Below are 18,421 nucleotides of genomic sequence, written 5' to 3'. Positions count from 1 at the left end.
CGTAGGCTACTGCGTATACTATAATGCAGCTTAGCCCATAGGAATTTCATACGAAAAATATACTTTTCCCGTGACGTGTCGCTTAGTGCGGTTTCATCTTTAGTGCTACGGCTAATAATGGCTACGGCTACTTACAGGTTTCATCGGTATTATGTACCCGAGCGTGTACTTCTGGGCCGTGTTCACTGTGCTTCACCTGATCATCTGCATAATATTCACCCTCAAGATATACTATGTGGGAAGAATCAATTTAGGTAAGTCAATTTTTAATTTAAGGTTTCGCGAGTTTTGTTTACTGGAGATCAAATAAACCTCAGTGTCTCACCCGACAAACGGCAAAAGGATATCGCTGCAATGTTTACACGTTAGAATGCAGCACCAATAGGAGGGTGAAAATCTCGAAATCTTGTTACAATCTTGGACTATTTTGTCAAGATCGCGAACAGGACTTCGAAATTCAGGATTGATGGCTTTCAAGATTGAATCTTGGAAAATCACTCAAGATCTTGGTGGAATCTTGATCTTGCAAGATCAAGATTGCATTCCCTAGCACCAGCATAGACAGTAAATAAAAGAGTTTTGTTCGACGTTTTTGAAAGGTTTCTGTCAATGTTAGATTTTTCATAGATAGTTTAGATTTTTCGGATTATTTACTGTATGTGCTAGTAGCGCCCTCTGCTCCGGCTTTTGCGTAATATTTCCAATTTCTTTGGTTGCGTCTCGTTCTATCGCTTTTTCTTGGTGATGTTAAAATAGTTTGAATTTTCTTTTATATCTTAGAATATAAAAGTATTAGAATATAAAGTATTTTTTTTTGTATTTTTATTAGAGTGTGCAGTATTTGGGCGAGCGTTCAGAAACATACGCGAGCAGGGTGTGACCGCGTTCAAGCCGGCCTACCATGTGAGGGCCATATTACTTGCCATAGCGAATGCAGCTAATTGGGCGCTGGCGATATACGGGTAATGATTCTAAACTATTTAAAAATACAATAAAAAATGAAATTACATGTAAATTAATAATATAACCTAGCCAAGAAGCGTGGAAATTTCTAAAAGAGAAACTAAAAATTGTTGCTATATGTTTGTATCGATACAAAACGCGATGAAAACATGCAGAAGACGAGCGCATCAGAAACGCGCTTTGTCGTGTGGAAAGGCCCTATGGCCCAATGTATGTAATTGTTTTGACACTATATGTTCAGGAAACTGGAATAGGAATTAATAAACCGTGACCTGCTTTCAGCCTATACGAGCATAACAAAGACTTTGCGAAACACCTGCTGGCGATACTGATGGGCAACGCTCTACTGTATACGCTGGCGTACGTGGTGTTGAAACTGGCGTACCGCGAGCGTATACCTGTGTCGGCGTGGATATGGCTCGCCTCGGCGCACGTGACATGGGCGGTGGCCGGCTATCTGTTTCTCGCGGCAAAAACTAAGTGGTCGGTAAGTACACGCAAAGTCGTACGTAAGCCGAGTTGTGCGTAACTGGTGTACCTCTAGCGTATATCTGTGTCGGCGTGGATATGGCTCGCCTCGGCGCACGTGACATGGGCAGTAGCCTGCTATCTGTTTCTCTCGGCAAAAACTAAGTGGTCTGTAAGTACACGCAAAGTTTGCACGTACACGCAAAGTCGTGCGCAAGTAAGAGTAGTACTTAAGTGGTGGACCGCGAGGATATTAATTGGCGTGGCTGGCTATACCGAATATATACTTATTTTGTTATTTGTCTTTGTCATCTAAATCCATGTAGTCAGTTTATTATTATGTACTACACGCACTATGTGCACGTTGATCATCACGCATTAACCTCCAAGTGCTTGAGTGACCAAACGCCGTTTCATAAAGCTGATGTGAATAAGCAAAATTTTATAAATCGATAAATAAGAGTACAAATCGTTAGAAAAGTAACTTAACAGAGTACAAGGGAAAATACTATATAAATAATAACTTTAACACAATCCATACGTCTTAATATTATAAATTTGAAAGTGTGTATGTCTGTCTGTCTGTCTGTTACCTCTTCACGCCCAAACCGCTGAACCGATTTTGCTGAAATTTAGCATGGAAATACTTTGAGTCCCGGGAAAGGACTATAGGATACTTTTTAAATGACCGTATTCCCGGAAAAAAAAATGAAATAAAGGCTTTTTATTCTATTTTTATTTTATTTTATTCCCGGAAAAATGTACGGTTCCCACGCGATTAGCGAATTTTGGCGCAACAGGCGTTATGGAGGATATATTTTATAAATAAAGAGTAATATTTTTATAAGGTTGGCCTTCGGCTGCGATGGATCGAGAGAATTAGAAGACTTTGGGGGAGGGGAGGCCTTTGCCCAGCAGTGGGACAGCATAGCTGGCCCTTAAAAAATATTTATAAGTTAGTTTGTATTCATATGTTGCAGCAAACGCCGGCCCAGTCGCGGACTCACAACGAGGTGTGCTCGGCTCTGCGCGTGTTCGACTCCCACGACCTGTGGCACCTGGCCAGCGCGGTCGCCATGTTCTGCAGCTTCAACGCGCTGCTCGTGCTGGACGAGCCACTCAACACTGTGCCGAGACGACTCATACCTGTGTTTTAGCCGTTTAAGACCCTGTAGCCAAGACATTTTCTTTAGATAGAACATAATGCGACTCAATGGCTGACAATGCCGAAGTGTGATAATGCTTGCTTGGTACCTGAACTAGTTTATTGAGAATGCTTGATTGTGCGAAGCGCCGCTGTAGTTGAAACATTCAACGTTTTGGCATTACTCTAGTGCAGCAATGGGAAACATGGTTTCTTGCCTCTGAACATACATTGACAGCTATAAAATTCTCCTTCTTCTTTATTTGATTTCCAGCAAGTGGTAGAAATGCTCATTGGATTAGAAAATATATTGTACATATAAGCTGGACGGAAGTCCTATATATAAATAGACGTGTTTAATTTATATGATATGGATTTCTTATGTTTTTATGCAATATTTAATTTAACAAAACTTTATATAAGTGTTAAAAATGACGTTAAAAATGAACTACATCAAATGTAACCGCTAAAATGTGACCAAAGTTTGACTTTTTGTTAGCTTTTAAAGTCTAGTCTAAAAGATTAAAAGACTACTAGTCCCACTTTTACTCTTCAGCACTGAGTAGACTAGTATCAGAATGATCTATGATTTCAAATTTTGCTAGGCATAATATATTGTAAAATTGCGAATTAATGTTAAATTAAGTTGCCCAAGTTATGACAAAATGTTGAGTTCAAAGTTATAATGTATTAATAAGTTCCTTTTTAATTGAAATGATGTTTTTAAGCTTATGATTATATTTTATAATTTAAATAATATTATATTTTTTATTAAGTATAAGACATGACTTTATTTCCAGTTCTGAGGACACTCCTATGGTAATTAAAATAGGTACTAATATTGTGTACTTACTATATAAAAAATACAAGAATAAAGACTTTAAAATTTACTTTGTTTTATTATTTACTATGGATATTCTTAAAAATATATAATATAACGAGCTTTTGCCCGCGGCTTCGCTCGCGTTAAAAAGTATTATTATATACAAACTTTCATTCCCTATTTGAACCCCTTGGGGTTGGACTTTATCAAAATCCTTTCTTAGCGGATGCCTACGTCATAACATCTACCTGCATGCCAAATTTCAGCCCGATCCATCCAGTGGTTTGGGCTGTACGTTGATAGATCACTATGTCAATCAGTCACCTTTGAGTTTTATATATATATATATATATATATATATATATATATATATATATATATATATATATATATATATATATATATATATATATATATATATATATATATATATATATATATATATATATATATATATATAGATTAATTATAAATACTATGTCTCAAATATCAGACAATGTTTTGTTTACACCAAAGAGTTTACACTTTATAACCTTTTGTTCACATCAGCCTCTTATTGGCTGATCCTGGTTATATGGACTCTTTGTAATATACAGTATGTGTAATAGCACCTTCCTGAAATTTAAAAAGGTAATTATTGTAAGATAACCTGTATCTTGCCTTAGAAGTAGAACAGTGCCGGATTTATGTCTTATATCTTTAAACGAGCAATTCTTGTATATATATTAATTGAATCACGGAATCGGCTCCAACGATTTTCATGAAATTTAGTATACGGATAGGGGGCGATAAATCGATCTAACTAGGAATCATTTTTAGAAAATGTAATTTTATTCGTGTTTTATAGAATACGGATACAAAGCTCGGTCAAAAAGCTAGTTTTTATAATTATAGGCCATTTTATTTCCGCCACCCCATGTACGAAATCTGACCGATCAAGATTTAAATGCGTCTTTTAGCTTTTAGGTACTTATCCTAATGGTTGTCGTCTGTCGATAATTTAAGCCAACGCCTAGGTGCCTGGGAAACAAGTTATTGATATTATACACGATAACAATAAGTAGTTCAATGATCAATCCTTCGTGACCTAGATTGTAAACAATTAGGTGGTGCCAGTCTTTACGATGACCTGGCCGCATTGTAGGGACTGTCGATGCCCTACTGGCACAGTTAAACGGCGCATGTGCACTTCAATGTTTGAATGAAGCTGCAGGTGTGTCAGTCCGGAAGATGATATTCATGAAAATTCTTTGAAATATGTCCATTCATAAATTATTATTGTCTTAAAAAGTTTAACTTAATAATTAAATGAGTGCAACTATAGATCAGATATTCTCTGATAAGTTGCTTGCCGTTATAAATTTTAAAGGAAAAAGACGAGTTTATGAAAGTGTTTGTAGAAAAGTTGGGCAGGTAATTTTGGCTAGTGATTTTATAAAAATCCTCAAAATCAAAATTAAAGTGTTACAATAATTAAAATTTAAGTTTGTTTTTTCAAGCCTTGTATAATATGTCTCTTTTTAATAGTGGCAACCCTTTTTTGTCATAAAAATGGCCGATTCACATAACGTCAAAACTTGTTGGGCGAGTGTGTACAAAAACGTGCGATTTACTAGCCTTTAATTTGCACTAGGAGTGTTTAAAGTGCTTTAGATTCAGTCAGTGATTGTGTTTTACTGTTTTTCTGTTCAGCGAAACGAAAAACATTACATGGTGGAAGACGGAGCGTACCAATTGCACTGGAGACTTTGATGCACAGTATGTATTTTGATTCCCCATAGATGTAATACTCTTCTCCGATACGTTTATTAATATTGTTTTCTAAGTATTCAATATTATACAAACTATAGTAATATTGGGCCTTCTAAATACAGAACAAACATCCAAATAACCTTGTACTATTTCGTAGTTTTCTCATAAAAAAACAAAGAATTTGAGGCCTTGATAATGCATTACCTATGATCTTGCGTTAAAGCACCCGTCAGCAGTCCATCGACGTTTGATATGATAAATAAATATCATCACTCGCTGTGTCAGACGCCGCAAATAGATCTTGTTTATTAACATTCCTCGTTACGTTACGTCCTACGATAACGTTTTGTACGTCCAAATTTTATTTTTATACTGATTCATTTTACCTCTAAAAACCTTTATGAAGCCTAATATTATGAAACCCTTGAAAATTAACGAGACTAACTAATGACCTTTATATTGTGTATTTACAAAAATATAAAAAAATTGTAGTTATTGATTTAAAGAACCCTATCTGATAGATTTTTATTGTTTGCATAAAAATTAAGTTCAGGTCACTCTCAACTGTTACATTAGAAACAAAAAAATCAGTAAGTTAAATTAACATTGTATTTATCATCACAAAAACAAGATTATTAAAGAATTAGTTAATATTAAAAATATTTATTTTGTTCATGCTGAATTGAAATTGCAAAAGTTTGTTATTACAAGTAAGTAACCAAAATGTATGAAAAAGTTCTTTAAAGTAGATACGGGCTACTAGTTGTTGTAGATTCTAATGTTTACAGAAGACCTAACACATACTCTTGGGTTACATTAGGTACCAGTCCCATACTTGACAGTCTTTGTAAGCTGCAGATGACTTGTAAGGTGATTTCAAATTCAAAATTATTTATATGCATGAATGTTCGTAAAGTAAAGGTCTTAAAAGTAATAATATTAGCTCCATACATTCTGCCAGTAATGTGGCGTGCAAAGTCATAGTAATTATTATAAAGTTCAGTTCATATTAATTACATTTGAAATTAAAAATTATATCACAGTCAAGTTCATTGAGTTAAATTAAAAATGATTTCTGTAATACTTTTAAGAAGTAAGTTTATTGTCTAGTTTCTAATGAGATTTTCTTAAAATTTTTATTTAAGAAACTAAATTGAGGAGCTGGCGAACAAAACCGGACAAGTCCACCAGAGTGCAGAGGTTTTTTTTTTCGAATCATCTTCTATTGACCCATCTGCATCAATCCCTGTTAATAAACAATACCAGATAAGTTCAGTAGTACTAGTGATAGTTCGACGACCTCTGTGGCTCTGTGGTGAGCGCGTTGGCAGCTCAAGTCGGGGGTCGCGGGTTCGAATTCTGCTGACGGAACAAAAAGTTTTCAAAAAAGTTCCTGGGTCATGGATGTGTATTAAATATGTGTATCATATAATAAAAATCTTAAATATATGTATAGTATAAAAATATTAAATATTTTCCGTTGTCTGGTACCTGTAACACAAGTCCTTCAGGTACTTACCACGGGGCCAGACTGACGTGGTGTGAAGCGTCCATAGATATTATATTATATATTATATTATTATAGTAGTTGATACTAGTTTTTTAGCCACTGTGTAATTTTTTTTCTCGTGGACTAATCCGGTTCTGTTTGCCAGCTCGTCAATTGTAGTAGTCCCACTCATTTTCATATCAATGGGCAAATGTAAGGAAATTGATGTTTGTAAACTGTTTAAATACAAGGTCAAATCTCAAAAATTTTATTTGACATAATAAGGTCTGTATTGTAAATGTACTTTATAGAAGGTCAATAATAATGTTACTTACAAAGGAGGAAAAATAAATTTTATGGCCATATCCTGTAAAGTTTTTTATAATTTGAGGTTAGTCTTACATTTCTACAGTGGAAAAATGCACCTGCACTATGTTGTTGATAAATTTAAACTAAGGTAAATAATAAAGCACATTGTTTTTATTTTGCGAGACAAAGTACATCATTTGTATGTATCCTAAATAATTTTTTTACTGTACTTTTTTTTTCTTTATTAATTTAAATGGATTTTTGTACAAAAAAGACGATGTCAATCCCATCATACCTTATGCTAAATATAAAAAAAATTAAAACAATTCTGACTTATAGTTAAAATTATATAGCATTCTAGCAGCCTCAGAAGAAGGCTCTGCTAAAATGCTATAAACTATACTTTTACAATTATTTGATTCCTCATGAAACATGAATCATGAATCATGATGCATGTAAATTTATTTAAGTTTAAAAAAAATATAATAAAGATAGATATATAGACTTAAACTTACCTGCAATATTCGTGGTAATAAGGGGTGTGTTGTAAAATCTGTTGCAATCTATAGGAACTATGACTAATGCCTTACTCACCCTAATGTATTGCAAGTTGAATAACTGGAACCTTCTTGATGAGACATCAATAATTGCCCAACTGTCCAGTGATTCAGGCGAAAAGTACAGAGGCTGTGAAACTAGTTAGAGTTATTATTTGCCCGGAATTTGAACAGAAATGGGTACTTTAGTATCTTTTAATTGTTTTAATATCTATAATATAATTGTACAATTAGTTTATATGTTATGGATTTTACATTCAAAAACAGTAGCAATAAAAATTAATAGGTAATATATTATAATAATATACAACATTGCCTCTTTCAGATAGTTTTTATTATGAGTTATCTTATGTGTAATAAATTTTATTTTGCTGTAATTGTTTTCAATATTCTAAGTATTGTCTTTAATTCCATATTTGAGTAAAGACATTACATTAAAAATCAAAGAATTTTCATGTGTTGTCTTTACTTAATTTTTTATGTGACTATTGACTATTATCGCATTTTTTGTTATTTGAAATTTTTTGACACTCCCTGTTTTTTGTGTAGTCTTCAAGTAAATCTCTCATTTGGCCATCACATTGGTATTTGCAATTTTTTTTTTGTAATTCCAGATGTGAGGGCGTGGTGATGTGGGGCGCGCAGGCGGGGTGGTGGTGCGGCGCGCTGGCGGCGGCCCTGCTCGCGCTGCTGGCGCTCTGCCGCCGCACCAAGCGCGACCCGCCCGCGCCGCAGCCCGCGCCGCCGCCTACACAGGTAATGCCATGTATATACTCAGCAGCCTTTGGAGGGACCATTTTCACAGAAGCCAAAATGTCGTGTAATGTAACTCCCGTTTACACGAGATTTTGGCTATTTGGATATAAATACCAATTCCTATGTCGAAATTAAAGACTTTCATTGCTTTTACATGTCTCCGGTAATGGGATGGAATCGAACATCTATCCACTTATTTGGTGCGCAACCTGTAGCCAATGTGTTGAAAATAAGCGTGCAACTTTTTTCTTTATAATATACTAGCTGTTGCCTGCGACTTCAGTTTATAGCGCGCGATGTCAACAAAATTGGTGTCAAAAGCTTTAATAAAAAAACTCTGGTACCCCTTAAATCAAAACAGCTGTGCAGTAGGGTTGGTGAGGATTCCTCTTCCTCTTCCTCATAATGAGGATGTTCCGCAATATTTTGGGTTCCTCAACCGTTACCGCATCCTCATAAATAAAAATAAAAAAATCCTCTTCCGCTATCGCTTCATCAAAATTTAAGAGGAATTTATGAGGAATTTCTTCAATCTTTCAATCTTTTTTGTGTGCGTGTGTTCTGTATGTTACTGAACTCCTCCTTAATTGTTGGACCGATTTTGATGATTCTTTATTGTGTGTGTTTTGAGGATGGTTTAGATTCATAGTTGGGTCCACTGGAAAATGCCCTTTTAATTATTTTTTGTGTAATGTATGTACCTAGTTATGGATAGACAGGACAAAGACTTTTGGGTTGGGTCCGCTAGTATTTATAATTCCCTATCATCCTCTTCCTCATCCGCTTCCTTATCCGCATCCTCTTCCTCAAAAAATATCCCCTTCCTCATCCGCATCCTCTAAATTTGCGCGTGAAAATTCCTCTTCCTCCTCTTCCTCATAATCACTTTCTCAACAACCCTATTAGTGTGCATATAATATTTCAATTTTTTAAATTAATCTTTATATTTTATGCCAAATTTTTAAGCTTATTTAGCCCCCCAATTACACAACTTTACCCATAAAATATTTATCATTGATAGGTTTAAGGTTACGTCACTGCATAGATAAAGTACTGATTTAATAAGTAACATAAAAAAGAAAGAACAATCGCAAAAAAATGACTGTACGATGATACCACCTCTTATAGAACGACTTCTGGGCAAGCGTTAGCGCGCTGTAGGAGACGCACGGCGCCATCTATTTTGAATTTTTGGAACTAACTTAATTTGAACAAATTTACGCATTTTCACCCCTTTACAACGCTTTTTTCCAGTAAAAAAGTAGCCTATTACCTTTCTCAGGCTTTAGACTATCTGTATTCAAAATTTCATTACAATCTGTTCGGTAGTTTTGGCATGAAAGCGAGACAGACAGACATACAGACAGAGATACTTTCGCATTTATAATATTAGTATACATTGGAAGTTGAAACTAAGCTTTGCTCATATGACTTTTGTTCATCAGTGTTGCTTGTTTTTGTTTTCTAATTTATAATCATGTATGTGTTTGATGATTGTCAGGTTCACGTGGTATGCGGCGGCGCGGTGCGGCTGTCGCGAGCGGACACAGCCGCGCCCCGGCGCGTGTGCTCCGCGCTCACCACCGCGCCTGCGCCCGACACTCCATCCGACAACAACACACCCAACGACCCCCCACAAATTCTAATCGTCCAAAACTACCCGCACTCGAACGCCAGCAGCGCATCCGACACGCCCCAACCTTCAGGCTCGCACGCGCCCCCCTCCCCGCCCCCGCCCGGCTTCTGCGGCATCAAGAAGAACCCGCTCTCCGACCAGTGGAAGCACAAGCGACCCTTCGAGTACTTGTACTCCGCCATCCCGCGGCCCCTCGCTCAGATCGTCGGCGCCGACCTCGGCGCCGATCTATCGAGGGAATCGCGAGCGAAGAAGTACAGCGCCACCCGGTCTCCGTCTTTGGAAAAAGACGAAAAGTCACCGTTCGTGAGCAGCGCGAAGTCGGAGGATCGAGTTTTCGAGTTTGATGTCGAGGCAGTCGAAAACATCAAGGAGGAGGAGAAATCAGCCGAAATGACCGATCGTTCCCCTAAATCGCTTCGAGAGGACGAGGAAAAAATGTCTCCGAGTAATTTAAGAAGATTTCGTTCGGTCAGCACCAAACTGAACATGTGCAGCGTCAGCGAGAGCCCCCACGTGGAGGGGCACCAGGAGCGGCTCGAAATGCAGAACTCCCCTCGCCTAATAGAGTGTTCGTCGGCTAAAGAAAAGTCATCGGGGACGAAATTCGATTTTTCACCAAAGATTTTAGCAGACAGCATGAGTTCGCCCCGTTTTTTTACGCCACCGGAGACGACATCGCCGATGTTTTTCGCGGAACCGACGCCGAAATCCGCGTACTATGATTCCGTCAGGTCTCCTCGATTTTTCCCCGACACGCCTCGCGATCCAGACGCTCCGAATTCACCGAGGACGTTGAGTGACCATTTAAATAGACCGAACGGTTTATCCGAGAAGCCAAACTCGCCCAAAATATTGAACGCCGAGAAGCCTAGTTCACCTAGAATTCTAGGTTCGCGACCGAGTCCTAAGTTATTGAGTCCCAAGGTCCTGAGTCACAACAAAGAGAATTATTTCACATTTGATCAAGTCAGTATGCACGCCGAAACTGCCGCGCGAATGTCGCCAAAATTAAAAAGGTACGGCGGTAGAAATTCCATAGAAAGAGAGAGATTCACGCCCCCCGCCGACAAAGAAATAAAGAGGTATAGAAGGCACAATAGTTGCGATACGAATTATAGAAGTATAGAATTAAATATATCAAAGTGTGATGACATCGATGAGACTGATGTTGGAACTAAAATTAACGTGCTAGAAAACGATGTAGTCGATTGTTGTGCCAAATTAGATGCTATGCACATAGACACGAAGGGGACGGAAGAAAGAAAAGAATTAAGTGTAAACTCGGCTCACGTGAGACGACAAAGGTTAAAATCGATATCGTTGGACTCGGATAATGCAAAAATAATCGAGCAAAATTTAGGATTACCGATTGCAAAACAAATGAAGGATCAAATGAACGAAGCATACAAAAATCAGGACGTGAGCACGTCGTGTGAAAGCATGGACCGACATCCCAAAACTCCTGCCTCAGAAAGACCCGCTTTTCAGTTTGACGTCAACCAAAAAGATGCTAGGGAAGAGGAAGGAAAGTCTCCCTCTCATAAACAGAAGAAATCTTTGCGTCAAAGTTGCGATGTACAGTCATTTTTAGATATGCCGAGGTTTTCTCCTAAAGAATTTGAAATAACTGTGACCTCAGACGACGGGGCCACGACGTTAGCGGAGACTCAGACAAAGAAGAAAGGTAAAAATTTACGAAACCTGACAATAGATTTAACCAAACGTGATAGTGATTTAGAAAAGGAGTTACTGGAGTTTGAAAAGTTATACACCAATGCCGAGGAAAAGAAGGTTAAAACGCCTACCCTAAAAGTAAAAGCGACATCCCTCGATTCATCCGAAACGGTCAATCTTTCGCTCCCCCAAAAGAAGAGTTTGGAAGTTCCCCAAAACTCTGTTTCCGTGCCTAACACTCCCAAGCGACAATTGAAACGAATATTTGCTCAAAAGAATATAAAACATGATTTTGGGGGAGGAAAGCCAGGATATAATTCTATACAATGTAACGCCGACCAGCGTCGCCTTTACCTCAAGGGGCAAGATAGCGGCATATACTTACGTGAAAATCACGCTAGCTTAATGTTATATCAGCCGACTACCTCCAGAATGGGCTCTCGAACGATGGGATCATTCGACGAAAATATATCCGATAACGCTCCCGAAATAAATATATCCGGCGCCGACAAAGGTGGCTACCACGAATGTGGTCAAACTCTCGGTTCGAATCTCCTGAACTACAAACAAAATTTAAGCGTATCGAGTACGAATTTAAAAACCCTGCCGGAGGGAGTGCCCTCCGACGACTTTGAGCCTAGCGTGGAGGACGAGAAACTAGTAAAGAAACTGCACAGGCGGAATTCAAACCAAAGTTTAATGCTTAGTACGCACAGCCTACAGGGCTCGAATTGTTCCCTCAGCAGCGCCGGAGCGTCATGCCATAATCTGGCTACTGTGAGGACGAGCATGTCGAACTTCAGTTTAACCGATAGTCGTCAGAAGAGGTTCTCTCTAGATAGAAGGGATTCGAACGCTTCACTCAACACCGAGCATCTAGCTCCTACGACGAGAGTAATTTGCTCATCTAATACGAACGTTTCGGGTGAAGTGACTAAAAACTGCCTGCTGCAACGCCGGGGATCGAATAATAGTTTAACCCTTAATATACTTTCGACGAATACCCTGAGCAGGCACTCGAGCAACAGCTCGCTGAATAAGGAAACGAAACCGGCCCCGAAAAAAGGGTTACTGGAGCGACGGAGTTCGAATACGTCACTCACTCTGAACATCCACACGTCCAACCCGCAATTATCGACGAATAAGGGGTTGAGTGTTTCCAATTACAACTTGAACGGATCCACGTGTAATCTGAGTAGGCATAACAGTAATTACAGCATCGATAACACTGCCGAGCCGAGGAAAGGTATTTTGGAGCGACGAAGTTCCAACACGTCTTTAACGTTAAACATCCAACCGCAGGAGCCGAGAGACTTAGACATAGACGAAACATTAATCGACGCTAATTTAAAAGATATGCCCAATAGAGAGAAACACAGGAAATCCCTGAGTACGGAAAATTTGATTCCGATGTCGTACAAAAATCGGACGCGATTGCGCTCCTCCGATAAATGCGTCGGTTTCGGGTCTCACGATAATTTGTGGTCCACGTCGTACGAAGGCCCGCAGAACTTAACCTACGTCTGCGGGGATCAGGAGAACGAAATCATTTACGCCTTTGGGCAGCAGGAGGACTCGAGCTTCCAGCCCGTGTTCGTCCGCAACATCACGACCAAGCCGCTGAGTCCCCAGAGCACCTCGGAAGATTTCCGCCTGTATCTAGCCAATATGCAGCAGCTGCAGAACGCCTCCAGCGTTCTCTCGAGACAGAGGTTGAAGGATTTAAACGAGGTCTTTCAGAATGGCTACTCTAAAGTAAAATGTTTGGGTTCGAACGAGGGTCAGCACTGCTGTTTCGGCCGGGTCGAAGATCTATCGACGGAAAATCCTCAGATGTTGATCCCGGAGCCGCTCATCGCGCAGCCCTGCTCCGAGTACCAGAAGATGCTGCTGAGGAATTTGCACCAGGAGTTTTGGGATATGCCCACGAATTTTCAAGAAAAACCGATAGTTTTAGGTTCTCATCCAAAGAATAGATATAAGACGATCCTTCCTAACGAACATTCTAGATTAATTTTACGCGACGATGTTGGAGGAATTGAAGGATACATTAATGCTAATTATATTAAGGTAATTATTCTATTCCTAATTTAAAAATAATTAAGACTGCTTTATACATTTAAAATTAATGATTTTTTTTATATTTGCCATGTCTAATAATTTAATCCACTTTGTCTTATTTATTATATATATTTAAAATGTTTTATTTTTATTTTCAGGGGCATGAATATACAAAGAATTGCTACATAGCAACCCAGGGTCCTCTTCAGAATACAATTTACGATTTCTGGCTCATGGTGCGACAAAACAACTTAGATTTTATATCGCAACGACCTCCAAACATCGTAGAAGCAACTGGAATACAAAAAATTGTAATGTTAACCAATTTTATAGAAAACAATAGACAGAAATGCGAAAAATATTTTCCTCTAGAACTGGACGAGGAATTCTCGATCGAAAACCCCGATTGCAGCGAATCGACGCAAGTTTTAGATGAAACGAGAAACAGTTTCTTAATAAAGAACGTGGGAATGATAAAGAAGGCGGGCTATACGATACGAAAATTAGATATTAAATATATAAAACACGAAGCTTCCGAGTGTATGTCCGTCTATCATTATTGGTTTCACAACTGGGCGGACCACAAGTGTCCTAAAGATGTTAACGCGCTATTAAATCTTAGTTTAGACGTTTTAAAAGATGAGTGCTATGATTTTAGTGAAATTGAAGACATTACAGAGGAACAGTGCAAGTGCGATAGCCCAAAGACGGGGACTAAATTTGTTTTTCCACCTTTAGAAGCGAGTATACCGTGTCCCGTGACAGTCAGTGTCGCCACGCCCACAAATTTTGCCCTAGACACGATGTCTCCGCCCACCATAGTTCATTGCTCAGCGGGTATAGGAAGGACCGGGTGTCTGATCGCTATCCTTAATGGTATCAAGCAGCTCACCAACGAGCAGAAGGTGGACGTTCTAGGTATAGTTTGTAACATGAGATTAAATAGGGGTGGCATGGTACAAAATTCTGAACAGTACGAACTTATACATAAAGTTTTGTGTTTATACGAGCAAGCGTGCTTGCCTCTGTTATAGCTAAATTATTTCAGATCTTGTGTTATTTAATTTTAGTACCAACTTTCACTTGTAATTTATTTTTGACGGAATATTTATAGGGAAATTAAAAATTGTGAATCTGTTTATAGTGAGGAGTAATGGAATATATCTAATATTGTACTAGTGAAAATATTCTGAGTGGTAAAAGTAGCTACTTTTTTACATTTTTTTATTGATGTTCGAATGGAATTCGTGTGATGCTTAATGCGAGGTTTCCTTCATTCGAAAATCAGATAACATAGTGTTTATCTAAGTCATATTTCATATTTCAACGCCACAATGGAACCTGCTGTGTATAAAAAATAAATGTACAATTGCATCTGTTTTGCACTTTACATTCTTATGAAATAAATATTTTTATTACCTTTACAACAAACAAACAAGATAATTATTATAGTGTCAAAGAATAATATTTACTGCAATATAAATAGTAACATGGCAGTTATTTTTATTAAACGAAATACAAAGAACAGCTTAGCATTAAATATGATGATTTTTAACTTTAATTCATTTTGAAGCTTTATATTTCTGACGAGATATCTGTAATAAAACGAGAAAATTATATTATGAAATTATTATCTTTTTAAAATACAAAAGACACTTTGTAATATACGAGTATGTATATAACATACAGAAGTTAACTAGCAAAATATGCGCCAAGTTAATTTGTGTGTGTTGTACATATTTGGGTAACTAAAAGACTATCAGTCAAACATTCATTTGTGGCTCAGTAGTTTCTCTTAGATCCGGGAAAAGTTTAGGTGGATATACCTTGGATTTTTTTATTTGCAAACTTTTATACTTGTGCTTAATTGCTGTATCAATATTAAAATAATGTTGCAGGGTACTGAAACCTTTCATCAATTACAGAATTGAGGTTTCTTTTAAAATGTTAAATGGCAATACTGCCAGAATATACTTCGAAAAAAAAACAATAAAATTTCAAACAAAATAATATCATCCACAATGTTCCTGTGTACTTTTTATACAAATTGGACTTGTGTTTATAAAAATTTTACCTTATATTTGTGTGTATGTGGAATTAATAAAAATATACAGTGTTTACCAAATACTTTTTTGTTGAGGGCAACACTGGCAGTCGATATGTTTAGTTAGTTAAGTATTTTTTATGCTTTTTTAATAAAAATTGAGAGAAGTTTTGCAACGTAATATAATCTAACACCATTTTATTTAGAGTCAAAATATATTTTGTTTAAATAAAAAAGTCCTTTTTAGTGGAGTCTCTATCGCACTGTCAATGTTGCCATTCACAGAAAACAATATTTGGGACACTGCAATGCTGTGTGAATATGTAATTCTTAAGCACAATTTTTACATAACAATTTGCTGTAAATTCTCATATATATAGGTTTATTAAGTGACGATAAATTTATATTTATTGTAAGATTATGATGTATTTTGAGATAGTTTAAAATATAGAGTTTTAATAATATATGAATGTAAATATGAGTGTTCTATATTTTTCGTTTTATTTTAAATGTAACTTGTATGGTATTTGGCGTTCTTTAAAAAATATAAAGTAAAGTATAATAACTGTTTTCTTTCGTATACATATCCAATGCACAATTTAATAGGCAATAATACGAGTTTCTGATTCGAGGTATATATGTCGCAGGGAAAAGAAAATATCAGGGATATCCCGAAATCCCTAGGGATATCATGAAATCGCGGTAGATACCGAATATTCTTGTTTCTTACATCAACATTACTAAACAAATCTAGTGATGTCATTTCACTAAACTAAATCTAGTGAAATGTCAGAAAAGCGGATACCGCCGAATAAAAATCGAGTTACGCATTTCTCTCGCTCGCTCTAATACCCACACGGGCACTAGTGGGAGTGAAACAATGCGTCGCTCGAGCTGGCGCGGCTCGTTTGATTTTAGTCGTTAAATTATTACGTGTACGTTAAGTTTGAATGCGATTTTCTAAATATCACCTTTTAGTTACGACTCTCGAGTTTCAACATTTTTTAATATTTTCCAGACTTACGCGCATGTTACTTGCATGGTTTGATAGCCTGTTAATTAATGTATATTATGGGGATATTAATAACTCAATACCGATAATAAGATCCCTTCACGCTGATAATGCCCCATTCGCGTTAAGAGGGCGACTAACGCAAAAAATCGTCCTTCTCTCTTCAAACTTACGCCCGTCTTTCATATGCCAGGTGAAAAAGGACGACGCGGATTCATTTAAATAAAAAGAAAATTTTTTTTTCCTAATAACACGATAAATATGTAACATTTAAAAAATCCGCTAGGTCAGTTCCTCAATAATATAATTTTATACAATGTGTTAAAATATTAACTTAGTGTAATGCACGGTTATGCAATATATGAAAAATTCTTGAAAATTAGATGCATCTTTGTGATCGAGAAAATTTTAAGATATCGTGTTTTTGCTAGGTCTGATTCTCGGAAATATAATGTAGTATCTATGTCTACAAAATGAAACAATTCGGGGCTTATTTTCAAGTATAAAAATGAATTATAAAATCGTCAATTTAGGGTTAGTCGCCCCCATAAGATAGTGATAGGGTATTAGAGCGAGCGAGAGAAATGCGTAGCTCGATTTTTATTCGGCGGTATCCGCTTTTCTGACATTTCACTAGATTTAGTTTAGTGAAATGACATATCACTAGATTTGTTTAGTAAGAAGACGTAAGAAACAAGAATATTCGGTATCTACCGCGATTTCGTGATATCCCTAGGGATTTCGGGATATCCCTGATATCTTCTTTTCCCTGCGACATACACAATACTTTTCAAAAGGCATGTATTTAAATCAATATCTGTATGTTCCCTTTTCTCGATCAAAATATTTGAAAGTTTCACCAAAAATACTGACTTGCACATTAATTATGCACCCTAAATAATGCGAATTCAGCATACTATTTAAAGTTATTTGCGAAACTGTTTTACTGAACGAATAACTATTTTTAAAAGGGATATTATTAAATGCACATCAGAAAAATTTTTCAGCACACTACCTTAACTCTGCTATGAATGCATACCAGAAAAACTAATGCTGATCAAAAAAAAACAATTGATTAACTGAACATGTCCTTCAAAAAAAACTTAAACATCATACAAAACGAGACCGAATTCACACCAAAAATATGGTTCATACATCGGATATACTATTCGTAAAACTAAAATTTAAATTGTTTATCAATAAATCAATAATACTAACTTGCACTCTAAATTGGACAATCTTACAACGGAATTTCTAAAAACGATATCGAAAGGTGCACCACAATAAAATCAATTTCTATTATCAAAATAAGTCTACAAATTGACAAATCGTGCAACTAAAATATTTTTAACCTAACTTTATTTTCTTTTTGTTTCTCTGTTTTACTGAAAAACATGTTGGGGCCTCCTCATCTAACGCCGCACTCACTCCTTTGCGCTCGCTCTTTACTCTTTAGCGACAACAGATATATCTTGATCTATTTCTGTGTTAGCGACAAAGATTTTTGGTAAAAATGATGAGATATGGTGAAAGATTTTGTCATTCCAAAACTATATAATTCAAGGTTTCTTGATAAAAATTAAGAAAAATTATCGAAATTCACTACTGTATTGTAATTGTATTATGGATTAATAAATTTATTATGATTCTTAAATAATTAATAGTAATGTTGGCCCAATACGACTTGATTGGGTTAGGTTAGATAGCTAAGCGTAGCGCTATAGCGCAGC

At 36.8% G+C, this 18,421-nt stretch overlaps 2 protein-coding genes across 3 annotated transcripts in view; both read left to right on the top strand.

Moving 5' to 3' along the window:
• Positions 1–3,439, top strand: part of LOC121727280 (SID1 transmembrane family member 1-like) — a 57,347-nt gene extending 53,908 nt beyond the window's left edge. For both annotated transcript variants that reach the window (XM_042115012.1, XM_042115013.1), the window contains exons 17-20: positions 138–254; positions 830–962; positions 1,246–1,450; positions 2,412–3,439. In XM_042115012.1, coding sequence (XP_041970946.1) covers positions 138–254; positions 830–962; positions 1,246–1,450; positions 2,412–2,588 — 632 coding nt within the window. In that variant the 3' untranslated portion in view covers positions 2,589–3,439. The remainder of the gene's footprint in view (positions 1–137; positions 255–829; positions 963–1,245; positions 1,451–2,411) is intronic.
• A 1,500-nt stretch (positions 3,440–4,939) lies between these two features.
• Positions 4,940–15,888, top strand: LOC121726784. The gene is made up of 4 exons (XM_042114297.1): positions 4,940–5,156; positions 8,120–8,261; positions 9,763–13,644; positions 13,794–15,888. Exons 2-4 carry the CDS (start codon positions 8,136–8,138, stop codon positions 14,667–14,669), a joined length of 4,884 nt encoding a protein of 1,627 aa, XP_041970231.1. The 5' UTR covers positions 4,940–5,156; positions 8,120–8,135; the 3' UTR covers positions 14,670–15,888.
• The last annotated feature ends 2,533 nt before the right edge of the window (positions 15,889–18,421 follow it).

Source organism: Aricia agestis, chromosome 5, assembly GCF_905147365.1.
Source record: "Aricia agestis chromosome 5, ilAriAges1.1, whole genome shotgun sequence".
In the NCBI taxonomy this organism is placed as follows: Eukaryota; Metazoa; Arthropoda; class Insecta; order Lepidoptera; family Lycaenidae; genus Aricia; species Aricia agestis.
Note: the sequence above shows the minus strand (reverse complement) of the source record. Positions and strands in the feature narration are given on the sequence as shown.